Source organism: Primulina eburnea, chromosome 4 (genome assembly GCF_022965805.1).
Source record: "Primulina eburnea isolate SZY01 chromosome 4, ASM2296580v1, whole genome shotgun sequence".
NCBI classification, from domain to species: Eukaryota; Viridiplantae; Streptophyta; class Magnoliopsida; order Lamiales; family Gesneriaceae; genus Primulina; species Primulina eburnea.
The window spans coordinates 4,335,877-4,353,289 of record NC_133104.1 but is presented as its reverse complement, the minus strand read 5'-3'; the positions used below and the strand labels follow the sequence as shown (position 1 = coordinate 4,353,289).

Here is a 17,413-nt window from a genome sequence, read left to right as displayed (position 1 = left end):
CAAGATGGGTGTCCATGGAGAAAAGATAGAAGATGTAGCAGTCATCGAGAAGATTCTTCGATCGATGACACCGAAATTTAATTATGTTGTTTGTTCAATTGAGGAGTCAAAAGATCTCGATGTCCTTTCCCTTGATGAATTGCAAGGCTCACTGTTGGTTCATGAACAAAAAATGGCTCAGCAAGAAAAAGAAGAGCAAGTTTTACAAGCTACAACAAACAAACATCCTTTAAATTTTCATAAATATGATCGAGGAAGAGGCAGAGGAAGAAGCAATAATGATCGCAGAAACTCACAACAAGGAGCTAAAGATAGTTATGCTCATGATTCACAAGGAAGAGGAAGAGGAAGAGGAAGAGGACGTGGTGGTCACCAATCAACCACCTATAGATCAAAAACGGTAGACAAATCCAATGTAGAGTGTTACAGATGTCATGAGTTTGGGCATTACAAATCAGAATGCACAACCAATTTATCCAAAGGACATGAAAATTCTCACTTTGCAGAAAAGGATGATGAAGTGTCCTTGTTGATGGTTTGTCAAGCCAAGGAAGAAACTCACAGTAACATGTGGTATTTGGATACATGTTGCAGCAACCATATGTGTGGAGACAAGTCTGCATTTTCGGAGGTGAATGAAACATTTAGAGATAGTGTGAAGTTCGGTGACGATTCCAAAGTTTCTGTAATGGGAATAGGAAAGGTAAAAATCCAAACAAAAAATAACACTGCTCACACTATCTCTAATGTTCTTCTTGTTCCAGATTTGAAAACAAACTTGCTTAGTGTTGGCCAGCTTCAAGAAAAAGGATTTGAAATTTCTATTAGAGACGGTATTTGCAGAATTGAAGATAGGAAGTTGGGCTTAATTGCTCAAGTAAAAATGACAGCAAATCGAATGTTTCCTTTGTATCTTCACAATACAACTAATTCATGTTTTTCAGCAAGATTGAAGGATGAAACTTGGCTGTGGCATTTTCGCTATGGACATCTAAATTTTGGTGGTCTCAAGACACTTCAACAAAGAAATATGGTGTCAGGTCTTCCTAAAATTGAAATTCCATCTCAGATTTCGAAGAATGTGTTGTTAGCAAACAACATCGTATTCCATTTCCACATGGGAAATCTTGTAGAGCAAAGAAGCCTTTGGAGTTGATTCACTCCGACATTTGTGGGCCGATAAATCCATCGTCAAATGGAGGTAAAAGATATCTTATTACTTTCATTGATGACTTTACAAGAAAAATATGGGTATATTTTTTGCACGAAAAATCCGAAGCTTTTTCAGCATTCAAAAATTATAAAGTGTTCGTTGAGAAAGAAGTTGGCAGCCCAATTAAAGTTCTTCGCACAGATCAAGGTGGAGAATACAACTCACAAGAATTTGCAAATTTTTGTGAAATGCATGGCATCAAGAGACAAGTTACAGCAGCTTATACTCCTCAACAAAATGGTGTTTGTGAAAGAAAAAATCGCACAATTCTGAATATGGTGCGAAGTCTTTTGACTAAGAGTGGTGTTCCAAAAAATTTCTGGCCTGAGGCAGTCAACTGGAGCAGTCACATTTTGAATAGAAGTCCTACACTTGCTGTTAAAAATATGACACCTGAAGAAGCTTGGAATGGACGCAAACCTGATGTAAATCACTTCAAAATATTTGGATGCATAGCATATGCTCATATTCCAGATCAGAAGAGGAAAAAGCTAGATGATAAAGGAGAAAAATGCATTTTTCTTGGCATTAGTGATCAGTCAAAAGCATACAGGTTATATAATCCAATCACAAAAAAATTGTTATTAGTCGTGATGTCATTTTTGATGAAGAAAGATTCTGGACATGGCAAGACAATCAAGTGGGACAAAAACTTCTAAGTGAGTTTGATGAAGATGAGGAACAACAATCAGCAGATTTGACTCCATCCACCCCACAAAGTCAACCGGATGAAACTAATGGCATATTATCAAGTGAACAAACTGATACAGCTAGTAGTTCACGGTCTCAACACATTAGAAGAAGGCCTGCATGGATGGAGGACTATGAAGTACAAGGAATTAGCAATAATGAGGATCCACTCACTCATTTTGCTTTATTTTCAGATTGTGATCCAGTAATTTTTGAAGATGCAGTTAAAGAATCAAAATGGAGAAATGCAATGGATGCTGAAATTGCAGCCATAGAAAAAAATAACACTTGGGAGTTAACGGAGCTTCCAAAAGGGCAAAAGACCATTGGCGTAAAATGGGTGTATAAGACGAAGCTAAAAGAGAATGGCGAAGTTGACAAGTTTAAAGCACGTCTAGTAGCGAAGGGCTACAAGCAAGAATTTGGTGTCGATTATAAAGAAGTTTTTGCTCCTGTTGCAAGGCATGATACAATCAGGTTGATGATCGCATTAGCTGCACAAAATTCATGGCCTTTATTTCAATTGGATGTGAAATCGGCTTTCTTGAATGGAGAGTTGAAAGAAGAGGTATTTATTGATCAACCCCTTGGTTATATTAAAACTGAAAATGAGCACAAAGTGTATAAATTGAAAAAGGCTTTATATGGATTAAAACAAGCTCCAAGGGCTTGGTATAGTCGAATTGAAGCTTATTTTTTGAGAGAAGGTTTTCGAAAATGTCCATATGAGCATACACTTTTTATTAAAATTAGGAATGGGGGTAGGATACTTGTTGTGTGTTTATATGTTGACGATCTTATCTTCACTGGAAATGATAGCAACATGTTTGCCAAATTCAAAGAGTCTATGATGGATGAATTTGATATGTCTGATCTCGGAAAATTGCACTACTTTCTTGGCTTTGAAGTAGTACAATCTGTTGATGGGATTTTTGTTTCTCAAAAGAAATACATCCAAGAAATTCTAGACAGGTTTCGAATGAAGTATTGTCATGCAGCAAGCACACCAACAGAGTTTGGTCTAAAGTTAACTAGAGATTATGAAGGAAAAAGAGTTGACAGCACAATCTACAGGCAAATTGTGGGGAGTTTAATGTACTTAACAGCAACAAGGCCAGACATTATGTATTCTGTAAGTATCATTAGTAGATATATGGAAAGTCCAACAGAAATGCATCTTCTAGCTGCCAAGAGGATCTTAAGATACTTGCAAGGTACTTCTGAATTTGGGTTGTTCTACAAGACAGGAGAAAAATCAGATCTGCTTGCTTTTGCTGATAGTGATTATGCTGGAGATTTGAATGATAGGAAGAGCACCTCGAGATATGCTTTCATGCTAGGATCAGGAGCTGTTTCTTGGTCTTCAAAGAAACAACCAATCGTCACTTTATCAACTACAGAAGCAGAATTCATAGCTGCAACTTCTTGTGCTAGCCAAGCTGTATGGTTAAAAAATTTACTCGAAGAGATGAATTTCAAGCAACAAGGACCTGTTATAATCTATTGTGACAACATCTCTGCAATCAAGCTTTCTAAAAATCCTGTTCTTCATGGAAGAAGCAAGCATATTGATGTGAAATATCACTATCTGAGAGATCTAGTGAAGGAAGGAGTAATTGATCTTGTTTACTGCAGGAGTGATGATCAAATTGCTGATGTTTTAACTAAGCTCCTTAAACTAGTTCCATTTCTGAAGCTGAGAAAGCTACTTGGAGTCTGCACTTTGGGAAACCATGTTTGAAGGCTGGAGTTGGCTTACTACATATAAACTGAAGTTTAACAACTTCTAGTTTAAGGGAGGGATTGTTGAAGTCAAGGTTTTTAATAGTTCAAGTTTGTTTTCTTTAGTTCTCTGTTTAATGTTAGTTTGTTTATTTTACCAAGTCCATGTTTACCAAGTCTTTTGGAAGTCTGGTAGTGAATGTTCTTTTTTTGTAGGAGTTATTTGTTGTTTGTTATTATCCATTTTCAGCTCTATATAATGAGCACAAGGTTGTAAACATTTATCAAGTAAGAAATAAATCTCACTTCATCTTCTCTATTTCATTCCTCTGTTTCTTGTTTGTTCATATAGTAACAGTTTACAAGGTTTGCCACGAGGATTCCGACTGTTACAAAGAGCTGGAAGAGGCTGTTCACCGCTCCTCTGTGCTGTGCGGGTTCAACTTCTGTAATAAATAACGGAACCGTCTGCAATATTTTTTCGAGAACCAAACCTTAACTTGTCAGAGATTATCGTTTTAATCAGCACAAAAATCAAGAAAATAGTAACACGCCTCATTTCCAAAGCCTACTCTGATGCCAAAAAGAATTCTTCCAAGAATGAGCATCCACTTGGCCTACGAGGCTGCCTGAAAATAGCACCGCCAATGAAAAATGTGGATGCCATCAAGATCGTGGGACGGCGGCGATGCGAAGAAAATGGCCACAAGGCAGCTAAATAGAGGGAGGATGTGAAGAATTGCAGCATCTGGTCCTCATATTTGCAGTAATTGTTCTCAGCCGCATGGATCTTTCTCTTGTAGATTTTGGGGAAAAAATTAATCAAGAAATCATCCATCCCAGTTACTCCGCCTGATTATCATTCAAATTAACATCATGTGATCAGAAAATAGTTATACAATTTATTGAATCGGATAGCAATGATTGAATTTTTATACATGTATAAAAAAAATTCAAAACATGTCGATTATCGAACAAAAATTGCAATTTTCCCTAACTTTGACATGGCATATATGTACCTGAAATGCCAATGTCATAACCAAACATCAGACCTCCAACAGCCGCAAGAAGCCAGCGTACCAACACATATGCTGTGATATTAGACTTGAAATTATTTTCTGAGTCGAAGGTCTCCATTCTATTTACTTTATTATTTGGCTAGTCAAGACAATTCTAGGAATTGGATATTGTTCTTACGAAGAAAATATAACACAAAAATGTTTTCTTCCCCCACTTTTTTACATATGTTTGTGTATAGACAAAGAGCAGTCGCAATTAAGACAAAATCTATTCATGCGTGGTCGTTATTAATTTTTTCTTCCTGAAATTTAAATGAAAGTATTTACATTATCCAACATTGGATAAAAACAATATAAATATATGGTCAATGGATGGATTTGGGATTTGGTTGCTAATCATGTAAATGGGGAACAATATCATAGTAATTTCATTTTGGAAAATAGTTAGTAAATAGGATATTTTATAATAAGCAGAATTTGGTTTACGTCGCCTTTTCTTCAAAACAATTTTTGTTTGATTTTGAGGAACAATTGTAAGAATTTGTTGAAATATTAATTTTACTAATTAAGAATAGTTTTATATGACCTAAAAATATATTTCCGATATGTGTCTGAAGTCTTATTTTAGATCCAATAGTCTTGGTTGTATTATGCACAAAATCACAAAAACCTCCAAATGTATTGACTCAAATAAAATCTCTATACGTATTTGAGAAATGAGTAGGTATATTGTGAGACGGGCTTATGAATCTATATCAATCAGATGGATCGATTATAATGCATAGTAACTTTCTAATTCTTCTCATTGACGTGCTTTACGTGTTGTACATAAATGTTTAAATGAAATTGTTGTAACATTATCTGTGACTTCTAGATAGATCAGTTGAATTTGACTTGTGAAATGAAACCTCGTTGTATTACATAATAACAATAATAATATATCTATGTAATAATATGTCTATCGAGATTTCTCTTTTATTTATAAATAAAACACCTAACACTATTTCATAATTGAGAATTAGGATTATATCCTTTGGCAATCCCGTTTTTCATGCCATTCTTCCCAAATTCCTCATCCACGTTATCATCATCCATGAACCTCTTCCACAACCAATGTTTCTTCCATACCATCTCCGTCATCTCCTCGATCGGCACGTTCTTCGTCTCCGGCACAAAGAAGAACACGAAAACCGACATAACGAGAACCCAACTCGAAAAGAACAAGAATATTCCGTACTTGAAGTGGCAAAGCATTGATAAGAAGGCTTGTGCAATCACAAATGTGAAAAGCAGGTTGACACACACCGTAACACTCTGCCCTGCAGAACGAGTCTCGAGGGGGAACGTCTCGCTGGGGATAAGCCATCCGAGAGGTCCCCATGACCACGCGAAGGCCGACACAAACGTACACACCATGATCACGACGAAGATCGCGTAACCATGGTGAAGATTATCTGAATGGTCACTCACCTTGATGCCTAGTATTATGGCTATGACCACTTGGGACAGAAACATTTGGAACCCGGCTTCCAGCAGAAGCATTCGCCTTCCCAACTTATCGACCGAGTAAATCGATACCACAGTAGATACGACATTGACTGCACCGGTGATCACAGCCGAATACAAAGAAGCGTCGCCTCCGAACCCCAGGGTGTCAAAGAGGACAGGCGCATAGAACATGATCGCGTTGATCCCCGTAAATTGTTGAAAAATCTGCAGCAATATGTCATACAAAGTTTTCAGATCAAATTATATATAATATATATCGTAAATGTATTTAAAATGCAGAAATCCTTTTACAGCAAGTTAACAAGATTACCTGTAGGGCGACAGCAATGACCAATTGAGGCCTATTCCTTCTCGTGAGCAGATTTTTGAAAGGGTGTTTCACTTGCTTGGCGATCCTACTCGCCTCCACGAGTTCCAAGAACTCTGGCTCCACATTTTCTGTACCTCGAATTCGTTTGAGCACGACTTTTCCTTCGTCTAAATGACCACGTTCGATCAGACTGTTTGGGGTGTCGGTGACGAGCAAGGCACCTAGTGTCAGCAGCCCTGCAGGGATCCCTGCTAACCCCAAAGACAGCCTCCATCCCCATCCATCGATCCTATATGATTCACCATTAGAGGAAACACAAAATGCAAAGTCAGCAACTGGCTTAAATTTATCTTGAAAATTTTGTTGATCACTAAATTTTTACGAGCTTTTGGTCTTATAAGTTGGTCTCGTTGTGATTTTGGTAATTTATTTAGTCGCGTTCCAGTTTTATTACAATAGCTTCGATTTTTTTTTTTATAATTTTAATCATTTTCTTGTTGGAACATCAAACACCAAATATTGGTGAGTTACATGTTATAGAACATGGTACGAGGTAAATAATAAAAGAAAATCTTACTTGGAAGTTCCGTAATTAACAAGGTTGGCAAAGAGTATTCCAATGGTGACATTGAGTTGGAATAAAATGTTGAGTCCTCCACGTATTCTTGTTGGCGCAATCTCTGACAGAAACAATGGAACTGCCTGAAAATTATATATTCACGTATATTAATTTGTTTTTTTCCTTCAAATTAATTAATTAGCATGTAACAATATTTCAATGCGCATGAATTTGAACTGACCAAGAAAGGTATAGATACCCACAAAAAAACAAAGAAAAAAGAATAAAGGATTAAAGAATATAATGATGCCAATGCAAACCATCGAATTTTTTTTAAATATTTTGTTCATATAGTCAAATTAAACCTAATATTAAATATCTTATATTTGAACTTCAATCTTATTCATTATGACTCATTGCAAGAACAATAATATATTATTATTACAACTAAACGCAAAAGGTGGAAACTGGCATTAAATATTTAGACAACAGATTTATATCTTTTTTAAGTCAATGCTCGAACTTAAAGAAAGTTGAATTTGAACACCAATCCATAGTATACGTGTCAGATATTAATGATACAGTTATATTTCCACACATTAATTATTGCTATGTTTGAATAAAATGACATTAAATTTTATTACATGATGTTAAACCATTATGAATTATGATGTATAGGTGAGTATTTAAAGTGTCGATTTATATAATTATAATAATCTTAGGATGTAAAAATTGTTTTCAGTAGTGAGAATTTTTTTGTTAGAAAATGAAAATTTAAAATGTTTTAATAACTGTCTAGATAGTGATCGAGTTTGAGTCGAACTGGTGAATGCATTTGAAATGAATGTGTTATCCATGGATGATATGAATTACCTGATTCGCGAAACCAACCCCGCAGCCGAGTAAGATCCTGCCAATGATAAGCATGGCCAGGTCTTGGGCCGCAGCGTTGAGAACAACTCCAGCAACAAAGAAGAACCCGGCAATTAGCATGGTTAGCCTACGGCCGAGCCTTCTTGTTGTGTATGAAGCAAAGAAAGTCGCAGTAAGGCCAGCCAAATATAGGGACGATGTGAATAATTGTAACCCTTGATTATCATATTTGCAGTAGTTACTCTTTAGTCTCGGAGCATTCGTCCTCTCATACACTGTCGGGAAGAATTTCTTCAAGAAATCGGGCATTGACGTCACTCCACCTGTAATTTTGATGCATCAAATTCATAGGTAATATGGCAAAAGTTTGTGCTTTTGAATTCCACGCCATATAGACATGGATTGGCGTCGGGTCACCACAAAAAAAATGTGGGCCGCTCGCCAATAAACGAGTGAGTGGCATATCCTTTTCTCTTAGCATAACCATGTGAAGTCATGTACTAATTAATGATATTTCCCTTGGGGTTATGTGAAATTACTTTGTGTAATAAAAAAAAAAACCAATAATAATACTAATGATCAATTCATTTATCAGACATGAATTTTAATATAAATCACTAAAAATAAAAAAAAAAGTTTAAAAAATCACGAATTACTGACCTGAAACACCAACATCATATCCGAACATGAGGCCTCCAGTTGCTGCCAAGATACAAGAGATGATAACGATAGGGGTTATCTTCGCCTCGAATTCGGTCCCTCCGGACGAGGCCGCAAACCCTCCTCCTGCCATCTCTATGAGATGTCTAATGTACCGACCTAGAAACTATTGTTTTCTCCAAACAACCAAGGAATTTGGAAGGAGAGAAAAGTGGAGGGAGTAGTTTTAGACGAGTCGCGAGTTTTTTAAATGCATATGCCAAAAGTTGAAAGGCATTATATAGACAAGTAAAAGTCATGAAATTCTAGCTCGTGGGGGCATAGGAACCTATATATCCATTAAAATCATTACACGTCCATGTTACAATATTATTAAAAAAAATTAATTTCTTACAATATTATAGACATTTTTTTTTGACTTAATATATTTTATACAGTTTTGCTTCTTCTTCCATGTTGACGGCAATTAGAATAGTCAACTCACGTCTCTTAAATTTTTACTTCACACATGTTTTTATTTTTAGTAATGAGATAAGAATAAGTATTTTGTGAGATGGTCTCACAAATCTTTATCTGTGAGACGGGTCAATCTTATCGATATTCACAATAAAAAGTAATAATCTTAATATAAAAAGTAATACTTTTTCATGAATGATCCAAATAAGAAATATGTCTCACTAAATACGACTCGTTTGACCGTCTCACATGATTTTTTGTCAACAAAAATAAATGTCGACAAATTCTATATGGCTTACTATTACCTTTACGACCAGTGTGGTTGAAAATTCAAAAATAATTTCCAAATATATATATAATATATATCGATACCTTTTTATTTTGAAATAGATATATTCAGACATTAATTTAATTTAATTTAATTTAATACATACAATGACACATTCGGTTGATGTGCTGTAAAAACCACATTCATTTAACCTAGTCACTGATTTGTGCAATTGTTGGATAAGACCCCTCAGAATTGATCCTCTTGTATAGAGCTATGTGACCCATGTATGTAAATATGAATGATATAATTTTGTTCATATATATTTTTTATTCTAGGTTATATATCAAAATAAGTTAAAGAATAATTCCAATTGAAATTAAGATTATATTTGGATTGATAGATTTAATTCATTAATTTAAAATTATTTGATTTGTTTTGATAAATAAAATTCAAGTAAATTTCAAATCAATTTCCTATCAAGTTACGAAATTTCAATAATAATTATATTATATTCAAATATATTCAAGATGATTGTTATAGGACCGAGCGCTTACCGCCTTACCAAAAGCTATAGCTAGTAGTAATGGTGCAACTCAAATCTTTTAAACCGCACAGCAGCCCAAGCACCACGGTTCGATCGCTCTATCAAGTAGGGACAATTATTGGACCCAACAATTTTCATTTGAAATACACTATCTCAAATCATTATCAGAATCAAGTATCTCCTCCCAAATAAAATTCATCACTCCAAACGTAACATAAAAGAACCCCAACCTCTTTATTTATTTATGAAATGGTTGAGTTTTCTTCCCCAACAATTTCATTACTATTAAGCCAACATTTTTTATATTTCAAAATATCAATTTTTACAGTGATTTAATTATTATTAATTATCGATGCATCAAACGTCAATTATTGTAACAATAAATATAGCTTTATGTTCCATTAAAAAAAAATCAAATTTCAAGAGAAGATTAATAAAAATTTGTGATCGGAAATTGTATTGGCCCTACAAATAAATTTTTGGCTTGGAAAAACCAGTAAGAATAAGTAGGAAAAAAAATGTTATATTTCTTAATGATCACTTGGCATGCGTTCTTATCAATTGAAGCATTTCCTTTTATTTTCAAGTTAATTCAATCATTTTGGTCGTATAAAACTGATGAAAATATAACTGACGATCGAATCAAGATCCATATTCACCTGAGTGTAGAAATTTTATTTTTTGTTCTTCACGTCAAATGTTGCACGGCCACAATAATTCAGAGAAAACAGATAATTCACCAATGTGTAGATTTAGTTAGATGTTTTATTATTGTCTAAAAATTCCTTAATTCTATTTTTTTTAAAGAATAAATGGATCATCGTGACAGTAACCCTTGAATATTATTGGTTCACCACCCAACACCTTTTGATCAAAGGAATAAAATGCAATCATTAATTTGCAAGAAAAAACGTGCAAATAAAGTTGTATGATCTCCTAATAATGTCCCCTCCAACAGAAATGAATTTTTTTTAGCAAAAAAGTAAGACGGGATTATGCATCAAACTTTGCATGATTAAGCTAATGGATTAATTTGTGATGGTTTATATTGATTATCGTATGGAATTATTAAATATTTGAAATTTAGTGCTTAAATTTTTGGATTGAATCCGACGTATTAATAGCTCCACTAACTCCACATTCATGGCACTAAAAGCACGTTAATCCATTATCAGATATATAATTGATAAGTTCTAGTGTGTTCAAAACAGGTCAGCGGATGGTCCGGTTACGAACCCATCACAATCAGTCATTTGGACGGGTTGGAATATTACTAACCTAACTCGCCTATTTGCCTGGATGAGATGGGTTAACCCATCAGTTTTTAGTTATATTTAGAAGACGAGGTGGAGTGATTTATCATTTGAATGAGTCAAAAAATTATCAACTCAATTTACTAACACGACGGAGGGACATGCAAGAAAAAAGGTTAAAAAATTTGTTGATACTTTTTAAGAAATATTTGCTTTTTGGTCCACACGCATACTTATAAAATTCAAACGTGGATTTTTAATTTTTTTTTTGAAGATAATTTACTATGATTATCATATAAATCATGTTAAGAACTATGCTTGACGATCACATGCTTGACGAGCAGAGACGGATCTACGCTAAGGCTATACTGGGCTGTAGCTCAGCCCATTTTTTTTTATTTAGCGACGGTTTTTGATAACCGTCGCTAATTTTGCGACGGTTTTAGTAAACCTGTCGCCGATGAGGATCGGCGACAGTTTTATCAAAAACCGTCGCAATTATTAGCGACGGTTATTGTTAAAACCGTCGCTACATTATTAAAAAATAAAAAAAAAGTGTATCGGCGGTTTTAATTAGCGACGGTTTATTCAATAGAACATCATTACCACTTTGATGTTTATAATGCAGCAATAGATTTCATTTTGATGGAGTTAAATACTCGGTTCAATGAGTCATCGGTGAAACATCTTTCTCTTAGTATAGCTTTAGATCCTAAAAATTCATTTGACTCATTTAACAGTGATGATATTTGCAAGCTTGCAAAGAAGTTTTGTCCTGGAGATTTCACAGATCAAGAAATTGTTGTTTTGAAGTATGAATTGATACATTTATAAACTCGATGTGATGCAGAATTTAAAGGTTTCTACACTTGTTGAGTTGTGTCAGCAATTGACCGAGAGTGGACGGTCAAGTGTTTATGTTATGTTGACTAGATTGATTCATCTTGTTTTGACATTATCTGTGTCTACTGCCACTATTGAACGGGCTTTTTCAGCAATGAAGCATGTGAAGACGGCACTTCGCAATAAAATGGAAGATGACTTTCTTGCCGATTGTTTGACACTCTATATTGAACGAGATTTAGCTAAACATATTGATGTAAATTCTATTATTGATTAATTTTATGTTTTAAAATCCCGTAAGGCACAACTTCGTTGAACGATATAATGTACTTTTTTTTTAATAATATATAACTTATCATATTGAGTTCAAGCCCACCCCAACTCTTATTCCTGGATCCGTCCCTGCTGACGAGCCTAACGCACAAGCAATCCTACATCTTTTTATCTTCCTCATTTTTTTTCGAATATTTCACATTCTCGGTCAAATTTATAAAGATTAATGACCCGATAAATGTTATCTTATACCAAGACGTCCTATCTAATTTCAGTAATTTTAAGAAGATACCGAGACAGATAATAAAGAGTGAGTCTCATGTGAGACCGTCTCACGGATCTTAATATGTGAGACGGGTCAACTCTACTCATATTCACAATAAAAAATAATACTCTTGGCATAAAAAATAATATTTTTTCATGAACAACTCAAATAAGAGATTCGTCTCACAAATATGACTCGTGAGACCGTCTCACACAAGTTTTTGCCAATAATAAATCATCCACACTTAGAAATCATCGACTCTTTTATTTAAAATAATTTTTTTAATTTATATTTTATTAAATATTGTAAATGAATTTTAAAAAATAAAAGGAGCCGTATATTTAAGCGGAGTTCCCAAATTTGACCATGTTTAGTCCAATGCAATCCAAGAAGACAACAATTAATCCGTTCAAATTTGGCCCGTTTTCCTAATCCAATGGCCCAATGTTATATAAGGTTCAAACTTTCATGTTCTTCTGCTTGGTCGCGATTTCCAAACATATCGAAGCACTTACGTGACATCTAACTAGTCGACAAATTTTTATGACACATCAGTATTTTGAAATGTCATGTCAGTATTTTTCATTATCATCATCAGTTTGACCAAAATAGCGGAAGAATAAAAATTACTGTACCTTAACCAAACTTAGAAAATTTAACGAAACAAAAACCTAAATTAAATAAGTTAATGGACAAAAAATTATTTTTCCGTTTATGAAATTATCACTAATAATAACATGTCTCCTCAATGATAGTGACAAAAGATGATAGGAAATCATTAATAAATGCCTACTGATTAAGCACTTGTTGGGTGAATTAAAATTCCTGATTTTATTATATAGACATATGGCTAAGTGCGTAGCCTTATATTCTGATTGAATGATAAAAAAGAAATTTTAAAAAAAAATTCAAACTTTATTATATAAATTCTACACGACAATTATTAGTTTGGATCTTATAAAAAAAAAAAAAAGAGCATTTTATAAGGTGTAAATAAAGTGTAAAACCATAGGGTTATGGAGGGGACAGGGTTGGGCTCCTTTTTCATATAGTCTACAATGAAGAGGTGTAACCTAAAAAAGTGAAGTAGCACAAAAGAAAAGAGGATTTAGGGAATCAACCAAAGAAATGGAAAAAGAAATTTTTTAATTTTTTTATTTCTCTAAAACACTTGTGTGAGACGGTCTCACGGGCCGTATTTTGTGAGACGGATCTCTTATTTGGGTCATCCATGAAAGAAGTATTACTTTTTATGTTAAGAGTATTACTTTTTATTGTGAATATCGGTAGGATTGATCTGTCTCACAGATAAAGATTTGTAAGATTGTCTCACGAGAGACCTACTCTAAAAAATAATATTATTTTGAAACATAAACATATGTTCATTTAGAATTGGAAGTAGCAGATTACCGTCACAAAATATCACCAATGCATATTTGTATTTCCAATCAAACAAAAGATTAACATTAAAATGAAAATACTAAGATAAGATACGAGTAATCATGTTTGTTTTTCTACTAACAAGATGAACCGTTAAATTTAGGTTTACAGATAAATTTTCTCGACATTGTCCGATAATACTTCCAAACTCAAGCAAATCCACATAAAATGTAATATTTTTTGATAGATGACTCGAATGAAATATACACTTCTTTAAATATCACGTAATCGTTTCGCATGAGTTTGTGAAAAATAAAATAATCCGTTACAGAAATAACTGCCATAATAAAACTCACATAATCATAACAAGCCCAAACGTTCGCAGCCCAATATACCAACAAAATTGGTATCCACCTGGCTCGTAAGCTTCAGATCTCATTTATGATATTTTTTTGGGATTAAATTTTTAATATATATAGTCTCATAATATAATATTTTTATAATATATGAAATATTATTCTTATCAACATTTTCTAAAACATTATATATATATATATATATATATATATATATATATATATATATATATATATATATCGTAGATCTGGTATATTTCCCCATCTCCTATTATAATATTTATTATATTATAACCGGATTGTCTGGTCCACTACCAAAATAAAGTAAATCTAGTATAATTTTATATTAAAGTAAGGTCAATATAATATATATTTGAATAAAATATTATGAAAAATAACAATATAATACAGCGTGTACAAAATTCAATCAAACATTAATATAACCCTATAGCACAAGTCTTGTCAAAGGGGTTTGGAAATTAAATGAAAGTTTCATTTTTTTATTGTCTCATAGATTATTAAATATGGGTTTTCCCAATATGAAAGTTGGGATGGGTCCTACTCTATTTATATTTTGCCATAAAGAATTGATGCATAGACCAAGAAACAGAAAAAAAAAAAAAAAAAAAAAACTGGAAATTTTAATTTATACAAACTAACATATAAATAATTCAAATAAAAATCAACAAATCATAGAAGAGGTCTTTTGTCAGACGGTCTCACGAATCTTTATCTATGAGACGGCTCAACCCTATTTATATTCGCAATACAAAGTATATACATATATACGGAATCATACACGGTCAGGAGAGAAGCCGCGTAAGAAAAATTGGCGTCTTGGTAACAGGTGGACACGTGGGACGAACATTCAAATCATAAAAGCTCGGTAGCGACAAAAAAACAATGGTGGGTTAAATTAAAACCCAGCACCACCCATCCGACGTGGCGGCAAGAGGCACATAAAAAAAAATAATATTTAAATAGTGTAATTTGAGAGAAAGTATCCGTGTATAAAAAGGTATTGGAATCCAACCACTTAGAAGTCGACGTCTTTTTTTTATATTATCCTAAAATAAAATTTGTCTCATGGGAATTTGCAAGTGCGATCTCCTTTGTGATCTTATTTTATTAGAAAATAACTATTAGACTAATGGTTAACCTAATAAATTCATTGGGGTCGACGTGCATTCATTTGATTATGGGAGGGTGTACAGTATGTCAACTAACATAATCGAGTTGAATATGCTCGAGTTCTGTTAGTATTATGTATATTTGAGCTCGATTCGAAGATACGTTATATTTTGTTTTAGTTTGAATTCGGATTGAATTGTGGTTCGAACTATTGTAACATGTTTCGTGAGTTACTCTAAAATAAATTCAATAAATTCGCATATAAATCAAATATTTTTCTAATCACCGTGAAACTCTTGTGAACCGGCCTTATTCATTGACGGTGATAATAGTAAGTCACGTCGTCTGATTGAAAGTGGGGAAAAAAGAAACAAGCATGTTTTGTTTTGCTTCCAGAATATTTTTAGAATTAATAAAAAGTTTATCTTTCAATCATCAGCATTTTTGTAATGCCATAGGATGAAGGCAGTGTTTTGATTAAGAAATATCGACTGATCTTGCAAAAGAATGTCACCATGACGTTGAGAACTTAGAAGAAATCATGAATTAAATTAATGAATTGAAAGATGATTTTATAAGTCGATGAGAATTGACGTAGTTAGTAAAATCAAATGTTACTCTTTTCGTTTTTTGAGTTGAGTTTGAGTGTAGAAAAAGTTTTTTCTATGACTAATTTTTACTTTGTTCAAAATAGTTTTTTTCAAAATATAGCGGGATTAAATGTGATGTGTGTTTATATATATATATATATATATATATATATATATATATATATATATATATATATATATATATATATATATATAACTTAGACTTAACTCAACCCCAAAAATTAGCATAAAGAAGAAGATTGTCCAAGCCCATATATACAACTCCCAAGTTATTTATCCAACTGATATGGTACTATTAACACACCCTCTCACGCACAAGAACATCTGGAGCGTGAAATTTACAAATGACCCAATTATGGGTAGAACGGGTGTCCTAACTATAGGCAAACACACCTCTCTCACGTCAAAAATGAACATTTGGAGCGTGAAGTTTACAAATGACTCAATTATGGACAGTACGGATGGTCCAACAATAGGCAGTCCAACATATAACGGTGGAACTTGAACTCTGATACCATGTTAAGATTGGAATTTGGACCTAACTCCACTCCAAAAACTAGCTCAAGGGGGAATGATGGTCCAAGCTCATATACAAATCTCATGTTATTTATCCAACTAATGTGAGACAATTAACACACATATATATCCAACTGATGTGTGTGTAAATCAGAGTTTTAAGTGTTGTTAACTTAATTTGTCGGGTGATACTATCTATCACTCCCCCTTTTGTGGAAATAAAATAAAATAGTAGATATTTTGTATTGGATCGTCAACGAGAAAATTGGTGGAGGATATGTAGCCAATAATAGCATCCAAATTCTAGGGATAAAATCTTTTCCACGTGTCGTATTTTTATGCGGCCACGTCAGAAAAATGATCTTCCAAGTCGGACAGCTTTCCTTTTTTTGGATATAAATTTATCAGTAAATAATAATAAAAAAATACAAAAACATATACTCAATTATTTTATTTCCCATCAATTTTTTTTGGATAATGACCTTCGATGTTTTCTCTGTCGACTATTATATTACATAATTAATAAGTCAAATTTGTTTTTTTAATTGATATTTACTTATATATTTGAAGAGTAAGATATTCTTATTGACTCGACTATCTGTTTTGTTTTTAAAAATAGTCATCTGCTATATTGTATTGAAATACGTAAGAGATGAATTTATATTTAGACATTTCTAGGCATCATACTTATGGCAAAAACTTGTATGAGACGTTCTGACGTGTCGTATTTGCGAGACGGATATCTTATTTGGGTCATCCATGAAAAAGTATTACTTTTTATGTTAAGAGTATTATTTTTTATAGTGAATATGAGTAGGGTTAACCCGTCTCACGGATTAAAATCCGCGAGACGGTCTCATATGATACTCACTCCATACTTATTTAGCACAAAGGGCTCATTTTGTTTAATGACGTGGAAATTCGTAATCGCTATTTTTTATTGTAGACAAACAAGAAGT

General features: G+C 33.4%; 1 protein-coding gene and 1 pseudogene across 1 annotated transcript; both read right to left on the bottom strand.

Moving 5' to 3' along the window:
* Positions 1-3,946: 3,946 nt before the first annotated feature.
* On the bottom strand, positions 3,947-4,762 carry LOC140829624 (sugar transport protein 8-like; annotated as a pseudogene).
* A 759-nt stretch (positions 4,763-5,521) lies between these two features.
* LOC140830700 (sugar transport protein 13-like) lies at positions 5,522-8,791 on the bottom strand. Its single transcript, XM_073194129.1, has 5 exons — positions 8,556-8,791; positions 7,896-8,218; positions 7,041-7,165; positions 6,464-6,752; positions 5,522-6,357 (listed from the first exon to the last, which is right to left on the bottom strand). The coding sequence occupies exons 1-5, from the start codon at positions 8,686-8,688 to the stop codon at positions 5,650-5,652; spliced, it is 1,578 nt and encodes a 525-aa protein (XP_073050230.1). The 5' UTR covers positions 8,689-8,791; the 3' UTR covers positions 5,522-5,649.
* Positions 8,792-17,413: the final 8,622 nt, after the last annotated feature.

What these genes read in the sequence shown, in the direction of transcription:
- LOC140830700 (XM_073194129.1), bottom strand. Translation starts at nt 8,688, where the DNA reads ATGGCAGGAGGAGGGTTTGCGGCCTCGTCCGGAGGGACCGAATTCGAG. An exon ending in ATATGATGTTGGTGTTTCAG is followed by an intron (nt 8,219 to 8,555) that starts GTCAGTAATTCG and finishes TCAAAATTACAG; the next exon opens with GTGGAGTGACGTCAATGCCC. An exon ending in GTTAATTACGGAACTTCCAA is followed by an intron (nt 6,753 to 7,040) that starts GTAAGATTTTCT and finishes TGAATCATATAG; the next exon opens with GATCGATGGATGGGGATGGA.